At 37.3% G+C, this 23,817-nt stretch overlaps 1 protein-coding gene across 2 annotated transcripts in view; it reads left to right on the top strand.

The window, feature by feature from the left end:
• The window catches only part of FNIP1 (folliculin interacting protein 1), a 149,674-nt gene extending 126,362 nt beyond the window's left edge, over positions 1–23,312 (top strand). For both annotated transcript variants that reach the window (XM_043990174.1, XM_043990173.1), the window contains 7 exons: positions 5,576–5,722; positions 11,457–11,626; positions 14,784–16,203; positions 17,461–17,629; positions 20,374–20,571; positions 20,686–20,801; positions 22,318–23,312. In XM_043990174.1, the coding sequence (XP_043846109.1) occupies positions 5,576–5,722; positions 11,457–11,626; positions 14,784–16,203; positions 17,461–17,629; positions 20,374–20,571; positions 20,686–20,801; positions 22,318–22,396 (2,299 nt within the window). In that variant the 3' untranslated portion in view covers positions 22,397–23,312. The remainder of the gene's footprint in view (positions 1–5,575; positions 5,723–11,456; positions 11,627–14,783; positions 16,204–17,460; positions 17,630–20,373; positions 20,572–20,685; positions 20,802–22,317) is intronic.
• The last annotated feature ends 505 nt before the right edge of the window (positions 23,313–23,817 follow it).

The raw sequence follows: 23,817 nt of genomic DNA, 5'->3' as shown, positions 1-23,817 counted from the left end.
TATTCTTTCTAGCTCTATAAAATAATTTTTAGGTAGTCTGATTGGTATGGCACTGAATAAGTAAATTAATTTAGGCAGTATTGTCATTTTTACTATATTAGCTCTGCCTATCCATGAGCAATTGATATCTTTCCAATTATTTAGATCTGATTTGATTTGTGTGAAGAGTGTTTGGTAGTTGTGTTCATAGAGTTCCTGGGTTTGTCTTGGCAAGTAGACTCCCAAGTATTTTATATTATCTACTGTTTTAACTCCTTAAAGTGTGGCTCTGCTTCCAGGACACACTGTTCAAGCTACAGCGCAGCCTGGGGGATGGTTGGGCTTCTTCTCAGCCTGCCTGGCCTCGCTTTCAAGTGGGGGGGGGGTGTGTGCTGCTTCTCAGCTCCACTCCTGTTCTCAGCTTCAGAGGGTCCCAGGTGTTTTGGATTGAGGTGGGGCACGCTTTAATCTCACCTGGCCTGTTCTCAGGTCTGGATATAACCTCAGGCCTACTTTACTAAGCAACCAACCAGCAAAACTTTCTGTGGTGTGGTTCTCAGCTTCCGATGAGACTGCTCCCCTGCTCCCCTCCCCCACCTGGGTCTCCCGCTGCTCAGGATTTCTTCCTGGTTGCCCGCTGGGGTGGGACAGTCGAATCCTTCCCCCCAGTCCACTGGTACCCCTACACTTACACCCCACCCCCACCCCCGGCCCCGGGCCAGCCGTTCAGTCCGACTGCATGCTCGGTTCCAGAAGACACCAGTGCTGCAGCTGATTCAGAGGCACTGGGGCAAATTCCTCTGGCAGGTGTCTGGTGTGTCGGCCGGATTGCAGGGTTAGGCTTTATTCGTGGCCCAGCACAGCCCCCTGAAATCTATCTATAGCTGGAGAAAATTCTCAGCCTGTATTTTTGTGTGTTTTTCTGCCCCAAGGATTCTTTTATTGCTATTTTGGGGGTTATTGTATCAGGAGCCCTGTGGGTTTAATGTCTTTCCTCCGCCATCTTAATATTCATCTATCTGAAATGAACATATATCAAGACCAATTCTGCCATTAAAGGCACACATGAAGTACTATATAATTATGATGATATGGATGGTTTAATGCCTTATATGACTCTATGTAAGTTGATATATCTGCTACCACATAGCTGAAAATTTGAAATAAAAATGTAATATACCAACGTGACTTTTTAATGTGACTCCCTTGTTAGTGAATTGCCTCTCTTGCTACTATGATAGTATTTTTGAGGCAGGGAAAAGTTCTGATTGCTTTTAATGCATTTAAAATGTAACCCATCCATGCTTTAATGGCAATTTCTTTTCCTGAATTCAACATAGATATTTTAATCTTAAATGAAAGGAGTGCAGAATGAAGAGTCAGCAATTTTTGGCATAAAATATTGCAGTCCTTATTGTTTCACTTAAAATTTCTTTGTAGACATATGGTGAAATAGTTTAGAAAAATTCCCCTTATTTGCCTAAAAGAATTAATTCAAGCTTGTCAATTCTGTTTCTGTTTCTTATTTACAACAGCAAAGTAGTAAATCCTTGCCCTTAGTTTCAGGACCATTATTTACATATCTGGGACTGAGGAGGGTTCCCTTTACTGCAGTCACATGATTATTGGCTTGCTGCCAAGAGAATCTGCTTGGCTGGGAGGAAACACTATCAGTTACAGATGCAGCCAGAGTTACCAGAATAGTAAATAATGTCACAAGACCCATTTATTCCTTTCCACAAAACCATGGTTTGGAATATCTTGGGTTTAGGATGGAAGTAAGGTTTTATTTTTTGTTCTACTTCAGCTAACCAGAGGCAAACAATTGGCTGTACTTTATTGTTTTACTAGAACTCATGGGTTTGCTTATGAATTTTGTGGTTGGCTGCACCTCATAATGTGAAGCCTAAAGGCATGGCACTTTTCCCTCTTACCTTAAATGATACTTAATTTTTTAAACTATTCTCTCTGGCGCTCTAGAAAGTGTGACCTCTTAACTGAATACCCAAAATACTTTTATGGATTCTTACTGTTTGAATTCATCTCAATTCATCAAACATTAAGATCCTGCCACATGAAAGGTAATCTTTGGGTCTCTGCCTTCAAGGGGCTTACAATGAAACCCAGGGGTGTACAGCATATAAACAAAGTAGTATGATATAAGTTAGAGTGTTTTAAGGACACAAAAGAAATACAGACACATTGTTCTTTGAAAATTTGAGGAGTTGGGGCAGCTAGGTGGCACAGTGGATAAAGCACCAGCCCTGCATTCAGGAGGACCTGAGTTCAAATGTGACCTCAGACACTTGACACTTACTAGCTGTGTAACCCTGGGCAAGTCACTTAACCCTCAATGCCCCAGGAAAAAAAAGAAAATAAAAAAGAAAATTTGAAGAGTAAAAGATTACTGAGTATTTTGGGGAGTAGAAACCATAGAACACTTCATGTAGTGGTACATGAGCCTGGTGTTGAAGGAAGGAAAATATTTTAACAAGGAGAGATATAAAGGAGAGGGGCATTCCAGTTCTGGGGGCTGTGTTACACCAGTGCTTAGAAATGGGAAAGGGGTCAAGACTGCTAGTAGAACAGTTTGGCTGTAATTCTAAGTAAATGAACAGAAGTAGTTTGAAATCTAGTTGGACTGTTAAAGGCCTTAAATGTTAAACTAAGGATTTTTTTTAAATTCCAAAGCCATGGAAGGCTTTTGAACAGAGTAATATGTGGTAAATTAGGAAGATTAATTTGGCCTTTGTATAAAAGGAGGATTGGAGGAAGAAAAAAGTAGAGGCAGGTAGACCAATTGAGGCTATTATAGTCATCCATGCAAGATATAATGATGACTGGATATAGAGTGGTGGAAGTGGTGATAGCATAACTAAAGAAGGGTCTGCCTAGAAGATACAGTGTGGAGATAGATTCAGTAGGATTGATAAAATGTAGGACTTGAGAAAGTGAAAAGAATCCAAGGTGACTTCAAGGTTTGATCTTGAGGAACTCTTTCATGATTTCATCAGAAATAGAAATTTGGCAGAAAGGGTAGGTTTTAGGGGAAAGATGATGAGTTTATTTTTTAAATATGTTGTCTGATATACCAGAATGACAGCAAGATGAAAATGTCCAGCAGACATATACAAACACATGTCCATACACACACCAAAGGAAAAAATGTAGCAAGAGCAGAAGACAAAGAAGATACCTCCATTTAGGGAAAGGGAGAAGATAAATCAATGAAAAAGAACAATGAGTTTTCAAATGAATAAAAGAACCAGAAAGGTGAATGTCACAGACATGAGCCAAAGAAGAGAAACCCTCTCTGTCAAAGAAAGGGAGTGTAACAATTTCAGAGGATATTAAAAGGTGAAGGGAGAATGAGAACTAAGAAAGGGCCATTGGATTTGGCAATTAAGAGGTCATTGGTGACCTTGGAGAAGAGAGTTCAATGGAAGCCAGATTGCCAGAGGTTGAAAAGTGAGTAGATGGTGAGTCAGTAGATCTAGGAAGGGTAAATTCCTTTTAAAAAAGAAAAACACAACAACCAGACTTTGCAATTAAAAGAAGAGATATAGAGCTCTATAACTTAAGGAGATAGTGAGGTCAAAGGGAAGGATGTTGTAATGTTTTATTTTGTTTTTAGAGTGAAGAGACCTGGAAATATCTATAGGAATAGGAAGAGTCGATAAGAAAAGAAAATGTTGAAATATAGAGAATGGAAATGATTGATAGATCAAGGTTGCAAAAGAGATTGAATGGGATAGGAATGAAGGGCACACATGAAAGAGTTAACCTTGGCAATAAGGAGAACCATCTTATCTTCTGAGACTGGATAGAAGAAAGACACTTACTAGCTGTGTGACCCTAGGCAAGTCACTTAACCCCAATTGTCTTAAAGCATCTGGGGCCATCTCCAGTCATCCTGATGTATATCTTGCCACTGGACCCAGATAGCTCCAGATGAGAGAATGAGGTTGGTGACCTTTCATAGCCTTGACTCACTTAAATCCAGTTCAGTGGATAAGAAAGTAGTTATTCTAATTATTCATAAGAGGAAAGTATTAAAATAAGATCTATTCAAAATCCTTGAAACTAAGGAGGAGCACAAATTATAGTATTCCACCTGTCTGTGTTTGCTGCCCAGGAAATCACTGCCTCGGAGGTCCCAGATTTCCATCTTTATTACTGACATGTTGGAGTATAAGAAAATAGATTAAATTACCCTCACAATTCTAGTTGGAGTAAAATCTTTCAGTGTTCAGCTAGAAATAATGATTCTATGGGCTTTGGGTAAGTGCAAAAAGCAAGAAAAAGAAGCTACATATCAATATGTGCAACTAACAGGAAACATGAGGAGTAGAAGGAAGCAATTCTCTTAGATTATCTGTTGTTCAACCTAGATTTGGACTTTCATTCAGAATCCAGGAATTCCTTTACCCCATGTTGAAGTTTATTATGTTCTAGAGGAGTAAATTTTTGCAAGACTCATACAATACATGTAAATCATTATGCTCTGTATTCTTTCTTGAGAGCTCGCTCTAGCCCATAGACCAATACCTGACTTTAGTTCAATTCAGCAAACATACATTACACACCTCCAATGTTTAAGACACTGCACTAGGCTCTGTGAATACAAGGACAAAAAAGCAACGGTACTTTTCCTCAAGGACCTTACATTCTCTAGGAACACTGGTAAATCTTGGTAAAAGAAGTATTAAGGACTGGGTAGATTAGGAAGAGATTTGTAAAGGAGATAGCACCAGAAGCATTTTAAAAGAAAAACCTGGGGTAGCTAGGTGGTGCAGTAGATAAAGCACCAGCCTTGGATTCAGGAGGACCTGAGTTCAAATCCGACATCAGACACTTGACACTTACTAGCTGTGTGATTCTGGGCAAGTCACTTAACCGCCAACTGCCTCACCAAAAGAAAAGAAAAAAGAAAAAAAAGAAAACCAGGAATTCGAATATTGAAGGAATAGAGTATAGTCTGATTTGATTGGATAATAGAATTGATGAAGGGGAGAAGTATCAAGTGAAGCTGAAAAAAAATTGAGCGGCACCAAGTTGAAAAAGCTTGTATATTAGATAGAGCAGTGTTTGAATTTTAATCAGTAAGCAGTTGGGAGCTACTGAAATATTCTGAGCAGAGCAATGACAAATTTAACAGATCTTACTTAGATTTAGGATGGTAGTTTGAGATACCTTGAGGACCACCAGATGGATATGATGGTGGGACTGAAGTTCAAGAGTGAGATTAAGCTTGTCAAATAGATTTTCAAGTTAACTATGTAAAAATGAGAAATTCACCAAGAGATGTAATGTGAAGAGATCCGAGGAAATTTAAGATTAAGTGCCTATTGTAAAGTGCTATGTGAGGTACAAGGAGAGAGATTACTGGAAGGAGGGAAAGAGGATGGAGAAGATTAGGCACAGCTTTCAGGTCTGTACCTAAGCAAGAGTAATCTTTTAAATTTACTTAATTTAATTTCTTTTTTTTTTTGAGGTTGTAGTTTTATATTTTAGGAGTTAAGACCCAAGATAATAAAACATATCTTTTTTATCTTTTATGAGAATTTTGAATTTCTGTATCTTAATTTTTTTTTAGAACAACAATTTGTAATCTTTACACGATGCCCCGGATTGGAGAACCTGTCTGGCTCACAATGATGTCTGGAATCTCTGAAAAGAACCAGCTTTGTCATCGTTTCATGAAAGAATTCACTTTTCTAATGGAAAATGCTTCCAAAAACCAGTATGCCCATTCTTTTTCTAACTACCTACATTCTTTTTAATGAAGTCAGCATTTCACTAATGAGCAAAGATAGAGGCTGTGGGATATAAGTAATAAGGGTACAAGAAAATCAAACAATCTTTATAAATAACATAGTTCGTTTTTGTTTTGTTTAGTTTGTGCCTGTGATTTCATTAATATAGAGAACTCCCTAGTGTGGAAACTCCTTCCACCTATGGAGCTTGGCAATGTGTCTATAATTTATAATCTCACTTCATTGCTCAGGGAGCTGAAAGGTTAAATACTGACTTTGCCCCTGGTCACATGGTTGCTATATGTCAGGCTAGTATATGTCACAGGTCTTCCTGGTTCCTGGGCTGGCTCTCTTAACTACTACACCGTGCTTCCTCTTAGCCACTCAGAAGAGAATTATTAACATAAAGAGATATAAGTTAGGAAATAGAGCCAGTTAACCACATATCCAAGGAATGAGGACAAATCAAAGTAAATATTGAATAATTTTCACTTTAAGAACTTGTTATTTTCATTGATGCAGATCACAACCATAGCTATATAACTTAATAGATATAGTCTCTGAGAGTTGCTGTGCCCAAAAACTTAATCACCTTTCAGCCAACCTGCTGAGTAGCCTCTTCAAATTTAGCTAGCCCGTTACTTGGCCAAGACATTTGTTTTATTTCTGGACCTATATCTGAGGCATTTCTGACTGCTAGGGCATACCTATCAGAGCTAGCATAACCTTCAAGAAGTCACTCCTATGCCACAGTGTGGGACAGAACTTGAATGAAGGAATAGTATATAGATAGTAGATTAGAATTTCCCATGTCTTATTATAAATTTTCCTCTAGAATACCTATTACCATGCACTAGGTGGTGCAGTGGATAGAGCATTGGGCTAGGAATCAGGAAGACCTAAGTTCAATTCTGGCCTCACACACTTTCTAGCTATGTGACCCTGGGTAAATCACTTAACCCCTAGTTGCCTCTGTTCCTCAACTGTAAAATGGGGACATACTGGAGAAAGAAATGGCAGACCTCTCCAGTATCTTTGCCAGGAAACCCCCTCGACTTGTCACAAAGAGTCAGATACAAGCGAACAAAGACAACAACCTATTACCAACAAGTTCTACCCACAATAACTCATGAAAAATATCTTTGAATAAGAAAATTATTTAGGTCTTGGTGACTGGAACCTGCCTGATACAGTCAGTTCAACAAAAACTTATTAAGTGCTTATTATGTGCAAAGGCACTATTCTGGGTGATAGGGATACAAAAGTAAAAATAGTCCCTATATTCAAAGAATTTATATTCTAAAGAGATAGTGTTCTGCTTTCATGTGTACTTTCTTTCTTTTTCCCTTTCACCAAATCCCAGAATACAAATGAGTGAATGAGAAGTTTCAACCCCTTTGTAGGTATTAGAAATTATTTTGCTTAATGAGTCCATATCATTTTGCAACTCCGAATAGTTTATTTCCATTAATTATACAGTTCTTTCATTAATGGGCAGTGCCCCTTGAGCACCTGAGAGAAAGTCATGACATTTTTCCAGGAGTAAAATGTTATTTATGTTTTTTTATTATTGCAATAATTATTTCTGTTAATATTCAACTTCTTTTTAAGGGTTGTTTTCTACTATCCCAAGGAATAAAAAGTTATGCCTTTAATTTTTTTTCCTGTTACCTCTGTGGACAAAATGATATTTCCTCCCTTTTTAAACCTGTTTCCTTTTATATTGAAGTATTAAATTTTCTTCCTCTTGCTTCAGTCCCTCAAAATTTCTGTAAAGCCTAATGTAACACATAGTCCTTTAGATGTCTAGTGATTAGATATAGTATTAATAATAATATAAATACTACCAATAATATTGAGAAGGCATTTATTAATATGTATTACAGTATATGTTCAGTTGAGTAGGTGATCCTTTTCAGTAAACACAAGAATTTTATTATCATATTCATTCTTCCCTCTACCATTAGAGTTAAAAGTATTTCAAATTCATCTGGTTCTTTCTCACCATCAGAAAGCCTCTAAATAAAAATAGCAGTTCAATTTTTTGTTCATAAAATTTGTTTCAATATGATCTACAAACCTACAGTTTGAATGCTCCACAGAGCAAGCTCCCCAAAACAGTTAAGTAAAACAACACAGAAGGATAATTGCAACTTATTATACATGTAGTATTACACTTCAGTATTTTTCTTGTTTCTTAAAAGGATTGATGTGTTTATCCTTCATAAGCTACTACTAATGTTGCCCACTTTAGATTTGGATTTTATTTCTATCAAAAATTGCTTTTTATAGTTTGAAGTGTGCATATTCTCTTGGCTATGCCTTGATCATACTGTTTCACTTCATAGCTATTTGAATTTTTATCCATCATTCCTTATGTTACAACAATATTCCATTACATTTATGTACCACACTACATTTGGTTATCCCTCAGTTGTTGGACACAAAGTTTATTTCCGTTTTTTTTTTCTGTTAACAAATAGTGATGCTATGAATATTTCCATATGCTTTGATCTTCTTGCTAGTAACTTCCTAGGGATGAAAATCCAGTAGTAGATTCCTGGCTCAAAAGATATGAACAATATTTTAACTTTTCTGTCATAATTTCAAATTGTATTCCATAATAATTGGACATTTCAGAGCCCCACCAACAGTTCCTATATTCTCACATTTCTCTCAATATCAAAATTTTCTAAATTTTTTTGTCTTCTTTGCCATTTTGATGGGTGTGAGGTAATATCCTACAGTTATTTTATTTAACATCTGATTGCTAATGATTTGAAGCACCATTTTTAGATTGTATGGCATTGTTTGTATAAAACTGTGATTCTTAAAACTGTTCAAGTCAGGGCAGCTAGGTGGCACAGTGGACAGAGCACTGGCCCTGGATTCAGTAGTACCTGAGTTCAAATCCGGCCTCAGACACTTAACACTTACTAGCTATGTGACCCTGGGCAAGTCACTTAACCCCAATTGCCCTGCCCCCCCCCCCCAAAAAGTGTTCGAGTCAATATCTCAGGAAATCCTTTTGCCTAGTAAGTAGTCTAATTCATGCTTATTGTGATTGAAATTAAGATAAACTGAGACACAAAGTTCCAAGAACATTCAAATTATTGGTAATGCTACCAGTTAACAATAAACGGGGTCTCTCAGCCAGCCAAAGGACCATGAGGTGGGGCTTAATATGTTTCATATAGTTTTGGGAAGTATAAGAGAACAAATGGGATATATCACAGATGGAAGATAGTATGATTGGTTACAAAGTCTGAAGTGTCATAGATGATAGAAAACAATATGATTGGATGGAAATCTAGAATGCAAGGCTAGCAACAACCCCACCTTCCATCTTGTTGTTATGGGAAGCTCATTAGTGGTGTCCCATTGCATGGCTAGTTAGTGTTCACAGCATTAACAGACCAGACAGCCAGTGTTGCAGAGATAACAGACTTCTAGCATCCACTTGTATCTTTCAAGGCTTGTTAGCAAAATAACATAACAGATTTCCCTTAATTGTACATGGGCAATAAGATGTGTAGCAATAATATATTTCTTTGAATTAAGGTCATTTGTAGGATAGCTAAACTTTTAAGTTAGAGAGGGAAACTATACTTCTGAACTTAACTCAAAGACAAAAAAAGTGACAGGTAATTTTACATGTTGGTGCTGATACAGAATAGAATCAATTCCAAAATGGAATCAAAATCAGTTTGATTTCCTCACTATCACTGCTCCCATAGCACCTTATCTTCAGCAGTGACTCCCTTCATCATACTTTAAAAAAAAACTTTAAGCCAACAAAAGGTTTGCTAAAAGAAATCTTCACTCTCTGAATAAGGCATGCATTAGTCTTTAGTAACATAGGCTCAGTAGGACTGCATGCTTAGTTCATTTTCAACATCAGTTGAAGGCAGGAATTTATGGTAAGGTAGTCTATAGTATAAAATTGAATTAGCTAGGGTCAGCTAGGTGGCGCAGTGGATAGAGCACCGGCCCTGGAGTCAGGAGTACCTGAGTTCAAATCCGGCCTCAGACACTTGACACTTACTAACTGTGTGACCCTGGGCAAGTCACTTAACCCCAATTGCCTCACCAAAAAACAAACAAACAAAATTGAATTAGCTAGTTTATAAAAGCATTACAATGAACAAAAATCATATTTCTTATGATTTACCTACTCTCTTGAATGAAAGGAAACACAGAGCCCCTTCTACTAACTCCCCCCCCCCCCCCGCTCCAAAAAAAGAAAAGAAACCCATTAGCACCATATATGATGTACTTGTTTGGAAGCAATATTTATTCATTCTACCAGAGATAGTAAAGCTGAATTTAAACACTTTGTGAGTGATAAAAAAAGAAAAGAAAATGAGCATATAAGCTTCTAATTCTGAGATCTATTTAATGCATTAGGATCATAAATGCCGGGCAACTAGGTAGCTCAGTGGATAGAGTATTGGGCCTGAAGTCAGGAAGACCTGAGTTCAAATGCAGCCTCAGATATTTACTGGCTGTGCGATCCTAGGCAAGCCACTTAACCTCTGTTTGTCTTAATCCACTGGAAAAGGACATAGCAAAGTACTCCAGTATCTTTTCCAAGAAAATCCCATGAACTTCTGTGGGCCCACAAAGAGTTGTATACAACTGAACAACTGAACGATGATAGTAAATGCTAATCTGGATCTAAAAAGGTTACCTATTTCTATACCTTTTGTCAGAGCAAACTTGACATTGAAGAACCTCCTCTTCTTCCACCATCAGAGAAAATGCAGTCAAGCCTATGATGCAGGCTATCCTCGAAAAGATGGAGGTAGAGGAGTTGTTAGTTTTAAAAGAATAGAAGGGAATGTACCATATGTATTCTTCCCCAAGTAGCAGTTATTTAACTCTGATGGCATCTAACCTGTCGTGTATGTTACTTCCTCCTGAGGGTAGGCAAACTGGCAAACCAACTCAACAGGGCAATATCTCACTCACTAGGCAAAAAGTAGCAAAATTAATCAGTAAGAATGTACTAAACAGCTGCTATATGCCAAATGCTACGCTAGGTGCTGGGTATACAAATATAAAAAATGGAACACAGTCTTTAGAAAGAATTTACATTCTGATATAGATGAGTGCATATGTAAGCATATACAACATAGATACGAATAAATGGGAAGTAGTTAAATGCAAGGAAGTTTAAGGTCAGAACCTGGCAATTAGAGGAATTCATGGGAAAGACTTCATGTAGACAATTGTGCTTAAGCTGTACTTTAAAGGGAATGCAACTTTCTTTGAGAAGGTGGAGGTAGAGGTAAAGAAGGGAATAGATTCTAGGTATGTGAGTCCAGCCTATTGTAAAGGTACAGAAATAGAAGGTGGAGTGTCGTGTGTGAGGAACAGAGAGGACAGTTTGGTGGATCACATAGTGTGGTAGGAAGAATAATATCCAATGAGTCTGGAAAGAAAGTTTGGAGCAAGTTTGTAAAGGGTTTCAAAGCTCAACAGAATAGTGTATATTTTATCCTAAGGAAATTCTCTATTTCAATGTCTCTTGAAAATACTTGCAACCCTATAACATATTTTAAGGTAATATCTAACAAGAATGTTGTATCTGAAGGATCTCTTTTGTAGATGCTAGCTAATTCTGTATGATCTTTATAAACTTTCTTTATAACCATTACTTTACCTTCCATTACCATATGGGCAGAGGCTAGAGATTGATACAGTAATTTTGCCTTTCAGATTCTTACCAGCTCTCCTTACAGCAGTCCTGACCAATCATCTTGCCTGGGTCCCAACAGTCATGCCTAATGGACAACCACCTATAAAAATATTTTTAGAAAAACATTCCTCTCAGAGTGTGGACATGCTGGCAAAGACTCATCCCTATAACCCACTGTGGGCACAACTAGGTATGTCTTCAGAGAATCTTCCCATACTGCTATAATTATATATACATCTTATTTGGTCATTTCATAGCAGAAACATTTGGCTTGACATTTATTATGTTTCTACATTGTGCAAGGCACTGCCACATAGTGGGCAAACAAAACAAGTGGCATGGTACCTGCTTTCAGAAAACTTAAAATCTAATAGAAGGGATATGATATGGACACATGTGACATACACATACATGTACACCTTCTTATAGAAGGTAGAATGTGATGGAATAAAGGAGAAATCACTTTCTACTATGGGAATCAGGAAAATGTATCATGGAGAAGATAGCACTTATATTGAGAAAATAGAAAGAAAAAGATGTCAGCAGAGACATGGGAGGTACAAATGCACTAAAAGCATGGCAGATGACTTATACAAATGCATGGATATGGGAAATGGCACCAGGAAACAGTTCAGTTTGACTTATTGAATAATACCTAAAGTGGACTAGTGTGAATCAAGAGTGGAAAGGTAGTCATCGGTTTGACAACTGGGACTGGATCGTTTAGTCTTACTCCTTCATTTTACAGTTGAGGAAACTGAGGCCCAAGCCAGTGAACTAATTTGTGCAAAATTATACAGCTAGCAAGTAGCAGAGCCCTGATTTGATTCCAAGCCTTTAGCTCCAAATCCATTGTTCTTTCTTCTATAGCAGATTATGGAGGGCAAGGGGAAAAGTTTGTATTTTATCCTATAAGAAATGGAATAAAAGTTTTTGAGCAAGATAAGACATGTACATTAGGAAGGATATTTTTGCAGGTTGTGAAGGGAGGGAGAAAGTGATAAGGACTTGAACTAAGGTGGTGGTACTGTAAATGGAGAGGAAGGAGATAAATGGAAGAGATAATGTAGATATAGAATCACAAAATGTGGTAAGTGATTTGTGGTTAGAGAGAGAAAGAGAGGAGTTAAAGATGACTTGAAAGTTTTAGTCCTGCTAGACTGAGAGAATGGTGGTACCCTCAATAGAAATAGGGATGTTAGTAGAAAAAGTCAGGTGGCAGGGAGGTGATGAATTTGGCACATGTTGATTTTAAGAAAGCAGTTGAATCCAAATAGAGATATTTGTGTGCAATTGAAAATAAGGGAGCTAGGTGGCACAGTGCATAGAGCACTGGCCCTGGATTCAGGAGTACCTGAGTTCAAATCCGGCCTCAGACACCTAACACTTACTAGTTGTGTGATCCTGGGCAAGTCACTTAACCCCAATTGCCTCACCAAGAAAAGAAAAGAAGGGGACTAGAGCTCAGGAAAGAGATGTGGGCTTAAGGTGAAGGATATCTGGGGCAGCTAGGTGGCATAGTGGATAAAGCACTGGCCCTGGATTCAAGAGGACCTGAGTTCAAATCTGGCCTCAGACACATGACTTACTAGCTGTGTGACCCTGGACAGGTCACTTAACCTTCACTGCCGACGCCCCCCCCCCCAAAAAAGTTTAAAAAAACAAAGGTAAGGGATCTCTGAACCATTCATACCCAAGCAAAAGTGTTGTTCTAAGTCTGCGTCCTCCTCTTTTCTTCTCTACTCTTCTACAGCTGTTCCCATCTATGTCCCCCTTAAAAGGGAAACCCTTTAAGTTCCCTGATACTATTGACCCAGTTTATATTTGGTTCCAATGATTATTATCATTTGTATTCCCCAACAGTGCCTCTCACATAGTAGGCATTTCAGATAGAGAGATCTATTGATCTATGTCTATATAGGTATAGATATATGTGTATACAAATGTATGTATACATGTGTCTACATATGTATGTATATATGTATATATACACATCAACATATGTGTGTATTTTCCCCCTCTGTTTAATATAAATTCTTAAAATAACCTTCAGTGAACCCTTGGTATACTTGTGACAAGAAACTTGTATCATTGCTAATTAACTTCAGTTTGGGAGCTGCCTCCCTTACTCACTTTGATAACTCACTTGAAAGCTTGGGCTGGCTAGAGTGGCCACATAAAAGGGTAAGAGTAGAAAGAGAGGAAGAGGCAAAGCATTCACTGATAATTATAGCTATCAGCTGTGGGTAGTGTGGCCTTGGAGGAATCTTGGTGCTCTGTTTAGTGAACCGAGCTAGCTTCAAGGCATCTAACAGTCTTTGGACCATTTAATTGTATTTATATGCCTTCATTTTAAAAGCAAGAAATTTCATTAGTGAAAAAGAAAAAATGGTGTTTGTGTTCATCATTAATGTGTAAAGATGTAAAAGCTGAAAACCCCCACTGGAAAAGCTACAGAAGAGAAGAGCAAAAGCTAATCAAACCATCTGCCAATTTTTTTCCTTTTCAAAGCTGCTTCTTTATAATGTTTTATAAATATATGTGCTGTCAACTTGCAGAATTCCTATATGTTAGAGTGAAATCCATGATTTTGTTATAGTCAGCTCCCTCATTGTGTCTTTATGTCTTGTTATGTGTTTTCCATCATATGATCTATGATACCTATGCAATACAAGGGTAGAAAGTTAGTGAAGTGGAGGCCCAGGTGCTCTACTTTTACTATGGTGGGATGTTTTTCATGCTTACCTAGGTTCAGCATGGAACCAAAACTTAAGAGAGCCCAACCACCTGAATTCAGCTGCCTTCTTTCATTTCCACCTCTTTAATTAGCATGTCTTCTTATCTCTGCCCCAGTCAGGCATGAGGTACTAGGTAAGAGCCCTGTGATGTTGGGAGAGACTACACTGAAAAGGAAAATAAGAACCAGTAGCTTTCTGTTTGTTGGGAACCTGGGTCCAGGAAAAAGATGGAAACTAGAGATAAGAATTTCTGAGTCATCAGAAATCTTGAGAGATTTTTGGACCATCCAGGTAAAGAGAATTAGCCTCATCCTTAACTTTTTTGTCACTTCAGAGTTGAAGCGGTTATTTGATTGAGCCACCAGGGTTCTGTCATCCTGGGTCTTCTCCATGGAATTAAGACCAGTTTCCTAAATTTTGGCTTATACCCATCAGCCTTCATAGAGAACCACTTATTTGCCGTTTTTAAAAGCCTCTGGTAAATGGTCTTGACTTAAATACCATAAAATTGGTAACTTAGGAAACTAACTCTGTTAACTCAGTGCTAACATTGCTATAGGCATATTGTGAAAGTAGAGGAATGCTTATTAACTAATTCTTCCATTGCAGGAGACTTATATGGAGCAATCGGCTCTCCAGTAAGATTAGCAAGGACAGTAGTGGTTGGCAAAAGACAAGACATGGTCCAGAGGCTCCTTTATTTTCTTACCTATTTCATAAGATGCTCTGAACTTCAAGAGACCCATCTCTTAGAAAATGGAGAAGATGAAGCCATAGTCATGCCAGGAACGATTATTACCACAACCTTAGAAAAAGGTGAAGTTGAGGAATCTGAATATGTGCTTATCACAATGCACAGGAACAAAAGCAGTTTGCTCTTTAGAGATTCAGAAGAAACAGGGGCTCCTCATTGTGACTGTAAATATTGCAAATGCCCATTTGTTGTACAAAATATAGAGAATGTTTCACAACAAGAGAGAAATATTCAAGGCACATCTCAGCAGTTGCTGGAAACTTCTTCAGATGAGTGCAGGATAATTTCTCCTTCTAGCTGCCAAGAAAATGCTGTTGACATTAAGCAGTGCAGAGATAAATTGCGAACTTGTCTTGACACCAAGTTAGAGACCATAGTTTGCACAGGATCTGCTCCAGTAGACAAATGTGTGTTGGCAGACTCGGGACTGGAACCAACAATAGAAACCTGGAGAAGTGAGGAATCACTGGACTCAGGGAACCAGTCGGGCAAAGGGATGAGATCAACAGGCATAGCTGTGGAAAAGAAACCCCCAGATAAGCTCATGCCTACCACATTTTCTTGTGATGCTTCGCAGACAAAGGTTACGTTCCTAATTGGGGATTCCATGTCACCTGATTCAGACACGGAAATCAGAAGTCAGGCTGTTGTGGATCAAATCATAAGGCATCACATCAAACCAGCAAAGGAGAAAAGGATGACTGATGCTGAACATCATGAAACTAAGCTTGCGGTTGAGGACCAAATCAGGGATCCTAGAGTACATGAAATGTTTCCCAGAGTTGCCAGTGCCCTTCCAAATTGGAATCATTCAAATCTGGAGAACATGAGTTTATTTGATGAATATTTTAATGATGACTCAATCGAAACCAGGACTATTGATGATGTTCCAGTTAAAACAAGCACAGACATTTTAGAACACCAGAGCAATATGTTAGATTTTTCTAAAAGACTGTGTACCAAGAATAACAAACCACCCAGTGAATTTTGTACATTTATAGAATCTATTCACCAGGATTCATGTAAAACCTGCTTTGCTAAGCAGGACCAAAGAGATGCAAAGTCTATACATGTCCCCCATGGGGACAAAGAGAACTCAGAGAGAAAAATTGCTGTAGGAACTGACTGGGACATTCCAAGAAATGAAAGTTCAGATAGTGCCCTTGGTGACAGTGAGAGTGAAGATGCCAGTCATGATATGACCAGACAGGGTAGTAACTATTTTGGAGGAGACCGAGAAGACTGGGCAGAAGAGGATGAAATACCCTTTCCTGGGTAAGTGAGGAACTTTTAATTTCAAAATCCTTTTAATTTAAAAAAATATGCAGATATGAAGAATGCATATATTTCTTTTGGAAAGAATGAGGTCATATCATCTAAAAGCTTGTAGCCACAGGTATTTATGGAGTGATTAGTATCCAGAATATATCCTCCTTGTAAGTGTTGTATAGTCAGTCATAGGAAGCAGCTCTTAAAACTTAACCTTTTTGTCCCCCTAAAACAAAGCTTCCTAGAAGTGGGAGAGTAAGGGAATGGCATTGTACCAGAGCTATAGGATATATACACATGTTGACGTTATGGGGTAAGAATCCCTGAGTAGAACAATATGATTAGAGAGTAAAATGTATGATAATCTAACATTAACATTTTTATAGTGCTTTTACAGTTTACAAAGCACTTTTCTCACAACAGGAGACTCATTCACATTCACTGAAGCAGAGCTGGGACTTAACTCTGGGTATTCTGACTCTAGATCTAGTACTTTTCTCACTGCCTCTCAACCTGCGAGGAAGCAGATTGTTGGTTCATGACTAAAAATAGGTGTGACTGGGGCCAGCAGCTATAAAGGCTGCTTCAGGTCAGATACAGGAGGAAAACAAAGATTGAGAAGAGAACCAAGCAGCTGTTGGAATTGTGAATTTTTAGCTTCCTGATATTGGCCATTCCATTCAACTGAGCATGTGAGAAATGTGTGACAACTGCCAATAAAGTACAATTTGTGTGGGGTAGTATGATGTAATGGAAAGAGCACTGGATTTAAGACAGAAAACCTGGGTTTGAGTCTTGGCTCTGCCTTTTATTGTCCATGTGACCTCTTTGAATCTCTCATCTATAACAAAGGGATATAATGACATTTGCACTGTAGTTGTTGTGAAGTTCACATGGGGACAATGACTGTGTAAGACATTTTGTAGACCTTAAAGTGCTATACATATGTAAGCTAATATTATTATATTCACAGAAACTCATACTAATGTTTACCAATTACATTTTAAAGCAGTCTGAACTCTTCTCCCTTGTGGCCATGGTGAATCCATAAGCTATACTTTAAATGGTGATTGTTTTGCTTTATGAATATATATCTATCTATATCTATATATGTCTCTATATATGTGTGTATATATATACACATATATATATGAAAATGATGGTGCTGGAAAGCAAAAACTAGTAAAACTTTCGTTTTTGTTTAACTGTAAAATGTGTGTAAAATTCCTAATTAGACATGCCTGTTTTGGACCTTTCTTTCAGGTCAAAATTAATTGAAGTGAGCTCTGTCAAGCCCAGCATTGCCAATTTTGGAAGGTCCTTGCTAGGTGGCTACTGTTCATCTTATGTACCTGATTTTGTTTTGCAAGGAATAGGAAATGATGAGAAACTTCGGCAGTGTTTAGTGTCAGACCTGTCCCATGCTGTTCAGGTAACTGATTATATTCAAAATATGACTATCCAAATAAACCAAATATTATTTTTTAGTTAAATTATCCAACAGAAGCAAAAATTATGTGAAAGATCTTACTTCAGGTGAGACTTTAATAGAATACTGGAAACTATGAACTTGTTTTTTACATCTGCAGTAAAATTTGAGTGGAGAAAAACTGGCTGCAAATATTAATTAGAGGATGAGGATCAATGAGCTACATTTTGCCAGTTATCCTCCAGAAAACTGAATTTTTAATAACAGATTAAGAAGATTACTAATTTTCTTCTACTATACATTAAGGAAAGATTTCTATAGTATTTTAATCAGATCAACACTGTGAGAAAGGGAGTGCAAGTAATATCTATTTGCAAATGAGTGAATCGAGGCTTCCTAAGAGAGGGCAGAAGCCCAGTTCTTTTGCCTCCAAGTCCAGAATTATTTACAGTGCAAAATGATACATTTAAAAAAAAAGTATCTGGCTAAACCAGCATGCTTAACTATAAATGCTATTTTAATCCTTGAAATAATTTAATCAGTCATATTAATCAAAAAATTTATTGAGTTCTTTCTTCTGGGCTAGGCACTTTGTAGTAAAGGAAAATTCCTAAGATTAGGGTGTCAAACTCAAATAGAAACAGATCCCCATGGGCTGCATATTGACTTAGAAAACCACAAATTACCATTATCCATATTGTATTGTATTTTTGTTTATTTTGTTAAATATTTCTCAGTTACATTATAATCTGGGTCCTTTTCCAGCCTTGGCTGTGAGTTTGACACCTTTGAGACTATAATTCAGCCCCAATGCTGTTTTAATATAACTTTTGGAATCTCATCATAAAAACTTACTGGATCAAAAATTACCTCAGTGAGAAAGAAATCTCAATTGCTTTATGAATAATAGAGTGTTAGTCTTTAGCACTTTCTTTTGGCAACAATGAAAGTGAACATAAGTTTAATAGAGAGCTCCCTCTCCTGGTTCCTCAATACATTTAACATTCAGGTACTATTTTCAAAGCAGTAAGTACAACTATCACTATTAATGTCCTATATTCAGTAAACTAAATCAGACATATTTTTATTTGGGTAAATACATAGTAATGTGCTTAGAGTATATTCATAAATTGCTAGGAAGTATTTTGAAAAAGATTGGGGGCAACATGGGTGTGAGGAAAGAAATTGATTGTCATTTTACATATTGGAATTCCTACGTAGTTCAAAATTTTTTATTAAAACTTGGGAATTTATTGGCTTTCAGTATAAGTTTGTTTTTCACAATTTCCTTTCTTGGTCTAAGTCATTATTAATTCAGGATTATTTTACTTTTTCTTATCATAAATTCCTTTTATGAAATTTGACTTCAAGTTTTTAGATTTTTTTAAAGTAATTAACCACATATCTTCTGAATATCAAGCTTTGAGGATCATTCCCAAAACAATTGATAACCACTGAAACAAAATAATGTTTCACAAAAACAGCCCACACATAACTATAATATTGCTATTTCTTATTTTGTGGTGTCAGTTTCTGGGAGGTTAGGTGAATTAATTTATCAAGATTCCCAGCTTTTTCCTGGAGATGTTCTTCTGTCTGGTGACAATCTCTTATTTCATTGGGATATTTTAGTAACATTTAGCCTTCTGTTTCCATTAAAAATGCAGTAATTCTGGCTTTATCTCAGAGGCATTTGCAACAAGATTGACAGAGATATTTTGCCCCCTAATAAATTGAGATAAATAAAAATGTAGTACAATAAAATTCAGTTTTTTAAAAATGACCTGAGAAATCACATAATAAAATTTTGACATTATTTTAAAAGTAAATATCCTGGGGGCAGCTAGGTGGCGCAGTGGATAGAGCACCAGCCCTGGAGTCAGGAGTACCTGAGTTCAAATCTGGCCTCAGACACTTAACACTGACTAGCTGTGTGACCTTGGGCAAGTCACTTAACCCCAATTGCCTCACTAAAAAAATAATAATAATAATAAATAAAAAATAAAAAGTAAATATCCTAAATCTGCACCACTAGGGGAAATACCTTTGTTTTGAATGAGTACTGACTCGGAAAATGAGCCAGAACCTGCTGTCAGCAGCTCTCCTGAAGAGAACTCTAGAGAAGACAGGGCAGCTCTTGGTCTTAAGCACAGGGCCCTCCTAGCAGAGCAATTAGTTTGGAATATTCAGCTCAAAGGATTGTGGTTGTCGTTATTAGCCATCTTTTATTTTGTAGTATTCTCATCATGTCAAATATTCTTTCATGTAGTAACATGACAAAGAGCCATTAATATTCTCTGTCGAACAGTGAAAGTTAGAATAAAATGGCATGTATGCTTTTGATTAAAGGATGGAACTATTGAAAGATCCCATTAAGGTTTTTTATGATAGACTTGTCAGAAAATTTGGCATTTTGAGTTACTTACAAGAAACCATTGATTTCAGTGCAGCTAGGTGGCACAGTGGATAAAGAACCAGCCCTGAATTCAAGGGGACCTGAGTTCAAATTTGGCCTCAGACACTTGACACTTACTAGCAGTGTGACCCTGGGCAAGTCACTTAACCCTCATTGCCCGGCAAAAAAAAAGAAACCATTGGTTCCAAAACTTTTTTTTATTTAATTATCCTTTAGTAGTAGCTAGATGAATATAGCTGATTTCTTTTTCTTTGGAGTTTCTCTTCCACTCATTTCACTATAATTATCCATGGGGTGTCTTATCTTTTTATGAATTTTTGTTTGTTTCTAGCATCCAGTGTTGGATGAACCCATAGCAGAAGCTGTTTGTATTATTGCAGACATGGATAAGTGGACTGTACAAGTAGCCAGTAGCCAAAGACGAATAACAGATAATAAGCTTGGAAAAGAAGTTTTAGTTTCTAGTCTTGTCTCCAATTTGCTTCATTCCACTCTACAGCTTTACAAGCATAATTTATCTCCAAATTTCGTAAGTATGAAGTTCTATTTAGCATTAATAATTACATTTCTTGAGTTTGCCAGAGATAAGAGTTTGGAAACTTTTTTTCATGATTTGTTTACTCTCTCTTTGGTCATACCATAGTGTGTCATGCACCTGGAAGATCGACTGCAGGAGCTCTACTTCAAAAGTAAAATGCTCTCTGAATATCTGAAGGGACAGATGCGAGTCCATGTCAAAGAGCTGGGCCTAGTACTAGGGTATGTTCACAGAGTTCAACACTGACTTATGTAGGTTTGCTTTCTGCCTTCGCGTGTCCTCTCTTTTCTTTGGGATAAGCACTTTAATTGGAGGGGGGTAGGTAATTGGAGACTGATCAGGACCTATTTCTTCAGTAAAGGAACTCCTAGAGAAGACACTCACTTTGCCAATGCTGTTGTGAAAATGCACAACTGGAAGGGATTGAATGGTCAAATGATTTGTCACACAGTCAGTATGTGCCAGAGGCCCCACTTGAACTGGTTTTCTTGACTGAAACTTCTTCTCTATCCACTCTACCATACTGCCTTTCAAGAGAAGCGCTTAGTGATAAGAATAGGGATAGGAACTGGACCTATGCTTTCCTTGCTTATAAAGAACTCCCAGATGAGGAAATCCCTAACTCTGTGAAGATCAGCATCCTATATGTAATGTGTGATCTTAGAGAGTGACCTAGAGAGCACTGAAAGGTTAAGTGACTCAGCTAGTGTCAAACAGCCATTATGGTCAGAGGCAGGACTTGAATCCAGGCTTTCTCCATTCCAAGACCAACTTTCCATTTACTCTGCTATACTACCTCTCCATATATTCAGTATATGGTTGAATTGAGCCAAATTCTTGTTTGAGTAAACAGTCTTTCTGTACCTTATTTCTTAGGTCCCTACCACTCTCTCTTTTCCTTGGAGGTGTCTTTAACTGTACTTGAAGGTTATGCTTTGGTATCAGTAAACCTTATTGTTTAGAGTATAAAATCATACCCCTAATGGCCTCAACTGCCCTGAAATTTGTTGGCCCTCATGTCTTCATTCTAGGTTAGAAGCATGGGTAGAGGGGAACTAGGTGGCACAGTGGATAAAGCACTGGCCCTGGATTCAGGAGGACCTGAGTTCAAATTTGGCCTCAGACATTTGACACTTACTAGCTGTGTGACCCTGTGCAAGTCACTTAACCCTCATTGCCCTGCAAAAAAAAAAAAAAAGCATGGGTAGAGAATCATGAATTATTAAATAAAATCTTAGCTTGAAGAATAACAACTACTTTTTGATGTCGCACAACAGGCCATTCCTTGCCTGAGTTGTGTTGAAGTATATAGGTTAGGTAATAAGAAAGCTTCTAGAAAATTCTCACAGAATTCAAAACAAAAAGTCTCCTGGGTCTTTCATCCAGTTTCTTAGACTTCAGAATGAATAAACTAGAAATCAATGATCAGTTACCACCAAATTGTTTTATCTTTCTAATTCTGTGGTCCCTCTGATTTTATTTCCCTCCTTGTTAACCTATTTTCATGGCCTGAGTTCCTGATATCCCTTGCAATGTGGTGTTTTTTATCCTAATGCATTAGGTCTCAGTTCAAAAGTATTGTGAGATTTTTAGATAACTTCTGAGTCGGTATATGGAGCATAGTTTCTTCATGTGCATAGATTTCCTGTATACAGTAGGTATTATGCAGAGTAACCCGCAATAGTAGGGTGTTACTCTTGAGTTAAGGGAAACTATGGTATCTTTTCTTTGTTTTAGGATTGAATCCAGTGATCTCCCTCTTCTGGCAGCTGTAGCAAGTACTCACTCTCCATATGTTGCTCAGATACTCCTGTGAAATGCCTGCAAACTAAGACACTAACTTGGATAAAGATAAGCAGAAGCAAAGGAGACAGGCACAAAAGGCATATATTTGTGCCAACTTCTTCTTGAGACATCAGAATTGACTGATCCACTGGTAGAGCTGACTGGGACTTCTGGATTACACATTCTACAAACATCTTATGACTTTTTTGTCTTAGGTATTTGTTTCCAAAATGGAACATGAAATAGTATAAATAATAGTGAAAAGAAGGAGTCTGGAACAAACTAATGGAGTTTTCTATAAAGGTGATTTTCAGATGATCCCTGCAACGTACCCACAATTTAAATAGATTGAAATATGATGTTGAAGCAGCTGCCTTGTGACTTATTGTTATTATTCAATAGCACAGATGTCAAAGTTCATTTTAAAATCTGAACTCTTAAGGTACACCAATTTGAAGCATCTTGTTGATTTTTCTTTAAGAGAATATCCAACTTGGAGCTGTTTCTCAAAATACTTGTTTATAACAGTACTCAGAAAAAACATGTGAGTGTCTGTATATCATATGCACAAGTGTACATATAAATATCTCTTAGTTTCCTAAAAGGGCTGGGGAAGGAAGACAGATAAGATTTGTAAATGTGACCTTTATTTCTTGTGTTTTAACTAATATTAATTGTCTGTCAAGTTGACATCTTGCTTTATAGTGATACTTTTGTTTCACACTTTAAAAAAGAAAGGTGAAGCAAACATTGATCTTTAGGACTGAAGAGTATGGGTTCCCAAAATAGCAACAGTATATAACTTGATAACTTTTTATTTTGGTGGTAAGTGCAGGCTCTTTCCGCTTCCCTATATCTACAGCTAGTGAGAAAATAGTAGGAAAAGAGATCAAATGCACCAAAGCATTGGCAGAAGTACAGCTGTAATCTTTTAAAATGCTCAGGTATCAATATCAACCCTACAAATACTTTAATTTCTATCGTGCTATAGTGGTACTCATCCACAGCTCTTACAGTCAGTCTGGGTTTCCCAAGATTTCAATTATTCAGCTGTCATGTCTCTGTATATACTGTAGATGTGTTACATATAAGAAAAGCTAATATGGAACCAAACTCTTGTATGTAATGTAAATAGAGTAGGTGGGTGGATAAAATTTCCAACATGCTCTACTACCTCAGTTTAATTGAATACTACATTGTAGTCTTTTCTTTGCTTGTCTAACTTAAGCATCGTCAAAGTTGTGGATGAGGTTGGTTTGTTTTTCTCTATAACATTCACTATAGTTAATTGCTTATCTAAACAATCTTGAGCCATCCTGGCTCACTGTATTACTAAATACATCAGTTTTCTAATCAGTCCATTCATGCTTTTCATATCCATCTTGCTTCCTAGTTTGCAACACGTGGTGGTGTTGTGTTTGGCAAAGTGCTTTTACCTTAAGTTTATTTTAG

This window comes from Dromiciops gliroides, chromosome 2 (genome assembly GCF_019393635.1).
Source record: "Dromiciops gliroides isolate mDroGli1 chromosome 2, mDroGli1.pri, whole genome shotgun sequence".
Taxonomy (NCBI): domain Eukaryota; kingdom Metazoa; phylum Chordata; class Mammalia; order Microbiotheria; family Microbiotheriidae; genus Dromiciops; species Dromiciops gliroides.
This window is presented reverse-complemented; position numbering and strand designations above follow the sequence as displayed.